General features: G+C 43.5%; 1 protein-coding gene across 1 annotated transcript; it reads right to left on the bottom strand.

Moving 5' to 3' along the window:
* Positions 1 to 2550: 2550 nt before the first annotated feature.
* LOC139550382 (endothelin receptor type B-like) lies at positions 2551 to 9035 on the bottom strand. Its single transcript, XM_071361250.1, has 8 exons — positions 8606 to 9035; positions 7992 to 8438; positions 6854 to 6966; positions 6520 to 6724; positions 5000 to 5149; positions 4543 to 4676; positions 4306 to 4414; positions 2551 to 4116 (listed from the first exon to the last, which is right to left on the bottom strand). The coding sequence occupies exons 2-8, from the start codon at positions 8418 to 8420 to the stop codon at positions 3982 to 3984; spliced, it is 1275 nt and encodes a 424-aa protein (XP_071217351.1). The 5' UTR covers positions 8421 to 8438; positions 8606 to 9035; the 3' UTR covers positions 2551 to 3981.
* Between the last annotated feature and the right edge of the window lie 2627 nt (positions 9036 to 11662).

The following is an 11662-nucleotide window of genomic DNA, read 5'->3' as shown; positions in this document are numbered from 1 at the left end:
AGGGACAGATGTGTAGAGGGACAGATGTGTAGAGGTGTAGAGGGACAGATGTGTCGATGTATAGAGGGACAGATGTGTAAATGTAGAGAGACAGATGTGTAGAGGGACAGATGTGTAGAGGTGTAGAGGGACAGATGTGTAGAGGGACAGCTGTGTAGAGGTATAGAGGGACAGAGGTATAGAGGGCTAGAGGGACAGATGTGTAGAGGGACAGATGTGTAGAGGGACAGCTGTGTAGAGGTGTATAGGGACAGCTGTGTAGAGGGACAGCTGTGTATAGGGACAGCTGTGTAGAGGTATAGAGGGACAGATGTGTAGAGGTATAGAGGGACAGATGTGTAGAGGTATAGAGGGACAGATGTGTAGAGGTATAGAGGGACAGATGTGTAGAGGGACAGATGTGTAGAGGTGTAGAGGGACCGATGTGTAAATCTATAGAGGAACAGATGTGTAGAAGGACAGCTGTGTAGAGGTATAGAGGGACAGATGTGTAGAGGGACAGCTGTGTAGAGGGACAGCTGTGTAGAGGGACAGATGTGTAGAGGGACAGATGTGTAGATGTGTAGAGGGACAGATGTATAGAGGGACAGATGTGCAGATGTGTAGAGGGACAGATGTCTAGAGGTGTAGAGGGACAGATGTGTAGAGGTATAGATGTGTAGAGATATAGATGTGTAGATGTGTAGAGGTATAGATGTGTAGAGGTATAGATGTGTAGATGTGTAGAGGTGTAGATGTGTAGAGGTATAGATGTGTAGATGTGTAGAGGTATAGAGGTATAGATGTGTAGAGGTATAGATGTGTAGAGGTATAGAGGTATAGATGTGTAGAGGTATAGATGTGTAGAGGTATAGATGTGTAGATGTGTAGAGGTATAGATGTGTAGATGTGTAGAGGGACATATGTGTAGATCAAATCAAATGTATTTATATAGATGTGTAGAGGGACAGCTGTGTAGATGTGTAGAGAGACAGCGTGTAGATGTGTAGAGGTATAGAGTTATAGATGTGTAGAGGGACAGATGTGTAGATCAAATCAAATGAAATGTATTTATATAGATGTGTAGAGGGACAGTGTGTAGATGTGTAGAGGTATAGATGTGTAGAGCTGTAGATGTGTAGAGGGACAGATATGTAGAGGTGTAGAGGGACAAATGTGTAGATGTGTAGATGTATAGATGTGTAGAGGTATAGATGTGTAGATGTGTAGAGGTATAGATGTGTAGAGGTATAGATGTGTAGATGTGTAGAGGTATAGATGTGTAGATGTGTAGATGTGTAGAGGTATAGATGTGTAGATGTCTAGAGGTGTAGAGGGACAGATGTGTAGAGGTATAGATGTATAGATGTGTAGAGGTATAGATGTGTAGAGGTATAGATGTGTAGATGTGTAGAGGTATAGATGTGTAGATGTGTAGAGGTATAGATGTGTAGAGGTATAGATGTGTAGATGTGTAGAGGTATAGATGTGTAGATGTGTAGAGGTATAGATGTGTAGATGTGTAGAGGTATAGATGTGTAGACGTATAGATGTGTAGATGTGTAGAGGGACAGATGTGTAGATCAAATCAAATTTATTTATATAGATGTGTAGAGGGACAGCTGTGTAGATGTGTAGAGAGACAGCGTGTAGATGTGTAGAGGTATAGATGTGTAGAGGGACAGATCAAATCAAATCAAATGTATTTATATAGATGTGTAGAGGGACAGCGTGTAGATGTGTAGAGGTATAGATGTGTAGAGCTGTAGATGTGTAGAGGGACAGATATGTAGAGGTGTAGAGGGACAAATGTGTAGATGTGTAGATGTATAGATGTGTAGAGGTATAGATGTGTAGATGTGTAGAGGTATAGATGTGTAGATGTGTAGAGGGACAGATTGTCTTTTTTTTCTTTATTTAAACTAGTCAGTTCAGAACAAATTCTTATTTACAATGACGGCCTACCGGTGAACAGTGGGTTAACTGCCTTGTTCAGGGACAGAATGACAGATTTTAACCTTGTCAGCTCGGGGATTCGATGCAGCAACCTTTCAGTTACTTGCCCAACGCTCTAACCACTAGGTTACCAGCCGTCTTTCACTCGTAATGTAACATGCGTGACACTGCATTGGCCCGTAGGGACATTCCCAAGTCAAATCAGTGTGTGTGTGTGTGTGTGTGTGTGTGTGTGTGTGTGTGTGTGTGTGTGTGTGTGTGTGTGTGTGTGTGTGTGTGTGTGTGTGTGTGTGTGTGTGTGTGTGTGTGTGTGTGTGTGTGTGTGTGTGTGTGAGAGAATGTCTCACATGATGGGTGCCTTTGTTCACACTCAGTTCTGAGAGAGGGCAGGGAAACAGCTTGTAGAAAGGGGTGTAGAATAAAACCATTTAAAAAAATCATCCTTCACAGTGTTGAAGAGTATTGCAGTTCACCAGAACTAAGTCAAATATATAATTGTAATATATATGCTGGCTCAGTATATCTGCAGGCTCTGGTTTAGTACAGTCCTTATCAGACAGTTGACTGTAGTGATACAGTAGATTCAATTATGTCTGATTCTAGAGGTCTTAAAAATACAATTTAAACGTAAATCTTTTTATTTTGTAACATTTTTGGGAAAATATAAACCACACAACCTTTGACAGGCACATCATCACAACCATACACTCACAGGACAGCTACTGTATGTACAGGATCTACAACTATACCAATACAGGGCTCCATACTCAATAACACACCATCAGATCCCTTAAAAACCACAAGGCATATGGAGAGAAACTTCAAATATATCCTCTCCCTCTCATCCGACTCCCCAATAAGCGGCGAAAGCCCTTTTGGCTTGTCATGATCGCTATTAAAGCATAATAAAATCAATCAGTTTTTACAATTGGGTGGCAGTCCACAAAGCTACAGAATACGAAAATGATCATATTTGAGACAAACACTGAACTGTTTTGGAAACACATTTAGAAAATAAAGCCAAAAAGTTATTGCGAGAACTTTAGGAATGTGCTGCCGTTTATGATTTATTCACATGAAGTCCAACCCAATTAGATCAGTAGTTGAATGAGAAACAGCTGAACGCCTACCAAACACAGAACACACATTCAAACATGCTATAGCTAACTATCCAGCTAAAATCACATACAAAGCTAAATGGTAACAATCATAGGAGGTTGGTGGCACCTTAATTGGAGAGGACGGGCTCGTGGTAAGGGCTGGAGAAGATTTGTTGGAATGGTATCAAATACATCAAACACATGGATCTAGGTGTTTGATGCCATTCCATTTGCTCCGTTCCGGCCATTATTATGAGCCGTCCTCCCCTCAGCAGCCTCCACTGGTAACAATATCAAACAGTGTAAAAGCAATTTAACAAAGGTATAAAAATGAATTAACTCTAAAGTATATGGGATATGTTCAGATATTATACTGTATAACTAACAACGTTTTTACAACCTACTTGCAATGTTCATATAATGTTCCGGATGTCTCAAATCAGGCATTTGCACTATGACGCCTCATTGGGTTTGGCTTATGTCATGTATCTTATGAACATTCATATAGAGGTTCTAATCAGGAACAGCCACACCCGGCAATGTCATTTCTCTACAATATGATCACACTATGTTGTGCCATTCATTATCAATAATACTGACATTTGATTGTCTAAACATCCATCCACTCCTCCTTCCCCCAATTATCCTCTTTTCCATCAACCCTCTCCCAGCTACACATCCCAGACCATTCACTTTCATAGGCAACACTCAAAGTGTACTTGAGTACTTCACCCTCCAGTCAGAGGAGACTTTACTGAATTAGGGCACTTATTTTCTCCAAGTGGTTTAAAACTACATCAACTATACCTGAATAAGGGCACTTCATATAACCTTGTCATAATGGTTTAAGTCAGAATCAGGTTATATGACTGATCTTCAATTAGTCCTTTAAGGTAGATCATAGGTTACTTCGTTGAGTACTTCTCTGCACTGCGCAGGGCCCCTCTCATGCTGAAGTGTACTTGTTAGTAGCGCGTGAGTTGCTCTGGTCGGAGGCCCGGTCTGAGACTTTGAGCTTCATACAGGACTGTTTCTCATCCATCAACATCTCAGCTGGCAGACACCAGCAACACAGACATGACTAGAGCGAGAGAGCGAGAGAGCGAGAGAGCGAGAGAGCGAGAGAGAGAGAGAGCGAGAGCGAGAGCGAGAGAGAGAGAGAACATTAGTTATTTGGACATTTAACACCATTTGGCACGCTGTTAGATGCAGTATGTGTATGTGCCCGTGCGTGGGTGGGTGGGTGGGTGGGTGCACACATATGTCTTACCCTGAAGCAGATCTTGAAACGCTTGCTGACCATGTAGAGAGCGATGGGGTTGATGCAGGAGTTAAGAGACGCCATGTTGATCCCGATGTAGTCCAGAACCAGGAAGAAACTGGAGAAACACACCGTCCTATTTCATCTCTCTCCTTTTTACAATATTACGGTCAATGTAGCGAGGGTGGGGCACATAGACATCTTAAGGAAAACAGTTTGAAGTGTGTGAGAGTATGTGGTCCTCACCTGAGCAGTTCACAGCGGTTAGGGTCTTTCTCATCATAGATGGTGAGCTTGAGGATACGGCTGAGATGGAGAGGCAACCAGCACAGGGCAAACACCAACACCAGGCAGAACACTGTCTTAGCCACCTCACGCCTCTACACACACAGAGACAGGGAGAGGAATCAACCAACCAATCAATCTAGCTACAGTGCCCTTCATAAATATAGGGACATTACAATATATTTTTTTAAGCTTTATTTAACTAGGCAAGTCAGTTAAGAACAAATTGTTATTTACAATGACGGCCTACGAACAGTGGGTTAACTGCTTGTTCAGGGGCAGAACGACAGATGTTTACCTTGTCAGGTCGGGGATTTGATCTAGCAACCTTTCAGTTACTGGCCCAACACTCTAACCACTAGGCTACCTGCCAACCCTAAATATTAAAGATGAAATAAAGGCTGGAGAGAGAGGTTACCTGTTTGAGATGGTCACTCAGGGCGATCTGGACTCCGTTCTTCTTCCTCAGCATCTCACAAGTCATCAGGGTGTAGAAGACGGCGGTAACGGCCAGAGGCAGGCAGAAATACACACTGAACAGCCACCAGTCCTTAGCTGACTTATAGAACTGGAAGGACACAAAGAAAATACACATACATATAGGACACACCACATAATGCACCAACTCATTGACCTTGTGGTTAAAGTGTCCACCCTGAGATTTGAAGGTTGGGAGTTCGATCCCCGGCCGAGTTGTACCAAAGACTGTAAAAATGGGACCCGACGCGTCTCTGATTGGGGGTAAGGCCCTGCGATAGACTAGCGTCCTGTCCAGGGGGTTTACTTGTACATCAAGCTGCCTCACGCTACAGAAACAGGAGATAGACTAGCGTCCTGTCCAGGGGGTGTACTTGTACATCAAGCTGCCTCACGCTACAGAAACAGGAGATAGAATAGCGTCCTTTCCAGGGGGCGTACTTGTACATCAAGCTGCCTCACGCTACAGAAACAGGAGATAGGCTCCTGCTCCTATGAGCCATTCCAGCTCGCATACACCAAGGCTCACGCAAGGATACATACACCAGATAAATGGACACTCCGTTTAAAGGGATACTCCGGGATTTTGGCATTGAGGCCTTTATCTACTTCACCAGAGTCAGGTGAACTCGTGGATACCATTTTTACGTCTCTATGAAGGAAGTCAGAGGTAGTTTTGTGAGACAATGTTATCTGACATTAGCACAATGACTGGAAATGAGTTAGCAATTGCGCTAGCGCTACTTAGCAACTTCCTTCAAACTGCATGCAGAGACATAAAAATAGTATCCACGAGTTCATCTGACTCTGAGGAAGTAGATAAAGGGCCTCATTGGCAAAATCCCGAAGTATCTCTTTAAGTGTATTGCAATTCACAATGCAAAAAACCCATCAGAAAGATCCACGGACAGTAGAGGAAATATGACTCTGACTGGTCCTATTGCCTTGGGAGTTAGTTGGGAGCCAAACCCTAATGCTGAAGTATGAGGGAGTGAAGAAGAATGAGGAGAAGTAACCTCAAGCAGACCTCAAGGGTCTCTCTAACTCAGAGTTCAGTCTTGGTAAAACGTCAACTAGCACTCCATCTAAAACCTCTCTGGGACGACAACTACACAAGTTCAAGCTATCATCTATCGGTCACTCTGAGACACACACACCGCACAAACACACACACACCACACACACAGATGTACTCGAACCTGTGAAAACACACAAACACACTAAAACTACCTTATCCAGACAAACAGGGGCCTCATAAATCATATGATTTATCTTTTCCAGAGTGACCACTAGGGGAGAGTCAGCACACAGCTGCAGCTTTCCCACATCAGACCCCAGCCAGGGACACTCCATATAGTCTAGTGTGTGTGTGTGTGTGTGTGTGTGTGTGTGTGTGTGTGTGTGTGTGTGTGTGTGTGTGTGTGTGTGTGTGTGTGTGTGTGTGTGTGTGTGTGTACATACCCTCATAAAGTCTGAATTCTGCATGGGGTGTAGTAGACAGATGCGGAGGTGCTCTCCTTTGTAGTCCATGGCGATCATGTCGAAGGCTATAGCTTCAGGGACAGCCAGCAGGATGGACAGCAGCCAGATGAGTGCGATCTCTATAGCCGTCCACTTGGGAACACCGATCCCCTTGATACGGTTCCACGACGCTACTGCTCGGTACCTGGAAGAGGATGAGATGGGGAGGAACATTATGGGGATATCCTCTGTGTGTGTGTGTGTGTGTGTGTGTGTGTGTGTGTGTGTGTGTGTGTGTGTGTGTGTGTGTGTGTGTGTGTGTGTGTGTGTGTACCTGTCGATGCTCAGAGCACACAGGCTCAGCACAGTAATGCCCACTGAAGCTTTCTGGACAAAAGGCACCAGTTTACACAGAGCCACACCAAATGGCCAGTCCTCCGCTAGGAGCTAGGGGAAGAGGGATAAAGAGTTCAGGGTTATTCACACAGGAATGATCGGAGTTTGGAGGAACGTGATTAAAATGCTATCGTGTCATTTCTACTTGGTATATACTAGGTAAGTAGGATAGCATAACCCGGAATTTCACTCTATACACATTTCAACTAATCTACTTAATGATATGGACTAAAAGAACACCCATGGCAAATGATAAGCAGTCATGAGTAAAATATGAGAATCTATATAGGCTGAACCCTGGCTAACCTGTATTGGGGTTTATGGTTTTCATGCCTGCTTATGAGGCCTATTGGAATCACATGTGGAGGTAAACACCAAACTGACCATAGATCAGCATGTGGAGGCAATCTCACCCTACTGTATTGGAATCACATGTGGAGGTAAACACCAAACTGACCATAGATCAGCATGTGGAGGCAATCTCACCCTACTGTATTGGAATCACATGTGGTCTTATCTCCATAGAACACAGGTAGATTCTTCTGGTATGCAGTTAATCATTTAAACATGTTTGGCTTCCCATAACGCCAATATCTATAATACTCTCTCTCTCTGTTTTCCTGTCTGTATGTGTATCTATCTCTCTCACACACGTTCTCTCTCTCTCTCTCACACACACACACACACACACACACACACAAACAGGCCTCTAATAGTCCAAATATACAGAATATTCAAGCATAACAGAGAGAGAAAGTCATGTGGAATGTGTTATGGCTCAGACAAAGGAAAACGTGCTGCAGAGACGGTGCTACTGTAATACAATGTGGTCTGAGAAGAAAGTATTTGGCTTGCAGACCAGTGTCTGAGCTTGATATGATTCTGGCCTGCCTGGAGGGATTTTTTTTTAAATATCAAAACAAGTTTAATGGGGACAGAGAATATATTTTTGGCCCAGTATTCCAGTACAGCCTGTTTCTCAGCTTGTAAACTACCCCATAACTACCTCTGTGTGTGCGCTCCCGCAGCCTACATGTATGCCGAGCCTATGTTGGTGTGTGTTTGATTGTTCTCACCTTGTACACGTTAATGGGAATATCAATCACAATGTGCAGCAGGTCTCCCAGCGCCAGGCTGCCTATGAGAATATTGGGCCCGTTGCGCATGCACTTGTTCCGGTAAATGATTCTGAGTAGCGTGGAGTTCCCGATAATACCGACAACAAACACGAGACATGATACTACCGTGTTGATGTACTTAAATGTGTCTCTGATCTCGGTGGGTCCCGAGCACATCGGTGGTAAAGGTCGCATACGCCGAGCAGTGGAGACATTGGCGTTGAACCTGTCCTCTCTACCAGAGATGACTGGTTTCTGGGTGGCGGACGGATGGACGTCTGGGCGCGCGTCTTGCGAAACCGGTGTTCGGGTGGCTTGTCCGGTAACCACGAGTAGATGTCCCGCCAGGAGAACCAGTGGGAAACAGATGAACAAGGTCTTCGCCATAATCGACAGGAGTCCTGTCTGCTCATAAACACATGAAAACTTTAGGCTACAACATTTATAACGGACACTTTTTCCAATAGCCCATCAGTTAGAAAACCTGCTAGCTTAAAATATCCCCCCATGTGCAGCTAAATTCAATGTAAAGAGGCATGAGCAGGTGAATGTCAGTAAAACCCTTTTCTTACCTGCAAGGTGTAAATAAGATTCTCTAAGGATCCTTTGAGTAACACGTCAGAAAATGTTTGTTTTGATAGGCCTTCTCTCCCAGTTGAGAATTAAAGGTTTGAAAACAACTTCCCCAACTGTCATAGATTGGCATTAAGTGGTTCCATAAAAAAAACAGAAGATTATTATTCCAACTATGTCATGGGTATCTTGTCCAAACTGTCCTCATCACTTCTCTTCTCACGTCCGCATGAAGTTTGATACTGATCTTTGTCTGGTAAATGCTGGTTTATGTGTGCTCTGTGACTATTTTTTTTAAATCAAGTTTAATTGGTCAAATAGCTCCAAAAAGTTACAAATGAATCAAAATGTCCTTGGTCGGTGCTCCGGTTTGACTGAACAGCATTCTGTCCTTCTCTGGTCACGTTACCCTACTGGTTCCGCACGCTGACGGTGGTCTAACTTGAAATCCTCGAGCACTGTTATCCGTTACAGAGGTTACTGCCTCTGCTCGACCCCTCCCTTCTTCTGAGAGAGAGAGGGTGACAGAGAGCGAGAATGAATGAACAATGCAGTGAATATAATTGATTGTAAGCCAGCGGGATAGCTGATTAAAAGTTAATTATTGTTCAATAACGCGAGGGGGAGTAGAGAAGGGTGTTATGTTTATGACCGTGCAACATTGTACGCTATGACTGGGCTGTGTCTTGTCACCGTGGGACAGGAGTCAGGATCAGAGCGCTATAGACTTCAGACATTTTTTCAGGAATTCTTTCATCCAAGTGAACTGGATTTACCTGATTAGCGAGTTGTGGAGTTAAAAATCATGTATTGTTCGGCTTAACCATTGTTTGGGAGATAATAATCTATACAATTCTGTAGGATCTATATTCTATCCACACCTGCGGCTGTTTTCTAAGGACTGAATTGCTGGCTGCCAGAATACCGTTAGTACCAGTGATTGATCACCGTCCCAGAGGTAGAGAGACAGGGAGGGATGGAGGGAGAGAGAGGGAGAGCATGGCATGGATCCTGATCGTGGAAATTACTTCGAAGTAGTCTCCTGAGACCTCTTTTATAACCGTTGCTACATTTAATTGCGCCATTTCTGAAAAGACTACGCACGCACAGAAATATTGAGACGTATAATCTTGGCGCACGCCATACATACGCATGTTTCCCGTTATAAATCAGACCTGTTGTGAAATTGCTCTCCTGAAAAACGCCCGTCATTCACCTTATATGGTGACAATAACGCCCTTATTTTCTGTATTGGCCCTACTTAGAAGTATTGGAATTAGGCCAAGACAGTATCTAAGGAAATAGCAATGCATGGCGAACTTGGTCAAATGTCTTTGGAGGGGTTGGCAGAATGTTTTCTTTTGCAGTGACATTTGCTGTAGGCTATCTGACCGTGTCTGAAAGACAAAAACAATTGCACATTGTTGTAGACCTGTAAACAGATCGTTGGAATGTAATCATGTTTTGCAATGACTTTTTCTGAACCTAATATGCTGCACTGCCTGTGAATTCTGTAACATTGTCTACTCGAAAAAAAAAACTAAAAGCTAGTAGGCCTAGGCTACTTAGAGTGGTAACCTACACACTTCAATGCAAAATACCAACTGTGTTCACCTGTTAAATTGTAGTGTGTTATAAACTGCTCTCCCCTTTCAAATGCAAACAATTACAATTATAATAGGCTATCTAATAGGCACAGTGAAAAATGCACATGGTCAATTGTTGTATGGCTACACCATGGCCAGGAAAGGTGAGGAATTTAGTCTGCAATGGTTATGATATATGTAGTATGCATTAGGCCTATGTTGATAAATTAAATATTGTCTACTCGAGAAATTTGACATTACAGTATTCAGAGGTAGACCTAGCAGCCTACAAACATCAATGGGAAAGGTGAACCGACTGTTCTACCTTAAACTGCGCTTCAGATCGGATCAAATGGAGAAAAAATACTTAATCATAACGAAAAAAACTGGTGGCTAAATATAATAACAAGGTGCAATAATTTGCTGTTAGTGAGAAGAGCGAAAATTGATGTATTTATCTTTGCATTAGAGACATCTACAGTGCCTTCAGAAAGTATTCACATCCCTGGACTTTTCCCACATTTTGTGTTACAGTCTGAATTTAAAATGGATACAATTTAGAATTTTTTGTCACTTGCCTACACACAATACCACATAATGTCAACATGTTTACATATCTTGTCTTGTGTCAATAAGTATTCAACCCATTTGTTATGGCAAGCCTCAATAAGTTCATGAGTAAAAATGTGCTTAACAAGTCACATAATAAGTTGCATAGACTCACTGTGTGTAATAATAGTGTTTAACATGATTTTTGAATGACTACCTCATCTCTGTACCCATACATACAATTATCTGTAAGGTCCCTCAGTTGAGTAGTGCATTTCAAACAGATTCTACCACAAAGACATGGGAGGTTTTTCCAATGCCTTGCAAAGAAGGACACCTTATCACGGCTCAGGAAAAGACCTAGATGCAGACAGTTAAAATAATGGACGTTTATTATATAAACAGGGGGCATGCAAAGGACAGGTCAAGGGCAGGCAGGGGTCGGTAGTCCAGGACAGACAATAGGCTGTGAGACATAGTTTTAATCCTAGACACATGAAAAGTGAGGTGTATACGGAGGGTACGGGGCAACAGAAGTCTAACAGCAGAGGTGCTAAGAATCTTGGAGATGGGGAAAGGGCCGATAAAACGGGGGTAAAGTTTGCGGGACTCCACCCAGAGGGGCAGATCCCGAGTGGACAGCCATACCCTCTGCCTGAGACAAAACCAGGGAGCCGGGGTCCAGTGGCGGTCCGCTTGTCATCGATACCTGAAGATGGTCTTGAGAAGAGCCGACCGGGCTCTCTTCTGGTTATGGCGACAGCAGCGGACGAACATCTGGGCTGAGGGTATGTCGACCTTTTCCTCTTGCTCCGGGAAGAGCGGAGGCCGATATCCCAGGGAACACTCAAAAGGCTAGGGACCAGTGGCAGAGCAGGGGAGGGTGTTGCGGGCGTTCTCAACCCACACAAGTTGCTGGCT

The sequence above is a fragment of the Salvelinus alpinus genome, chromosome 23, assembly GCF_045679555.1.
Source record: "Salvelinus alpinus chromosome 23, SLU_Salpinus.1, whole genome shotgun sequence".
NCBI classification, from domain to species: Eukaryota; Metazoa; Chordata; class Actinopteri; order Salmoniformes; family Salmonidae; genus Salvelinus; species Salvelinus alpinus.
This window is presented reverse-complemented; position numbering and strand designations above follow the sequence as displayed.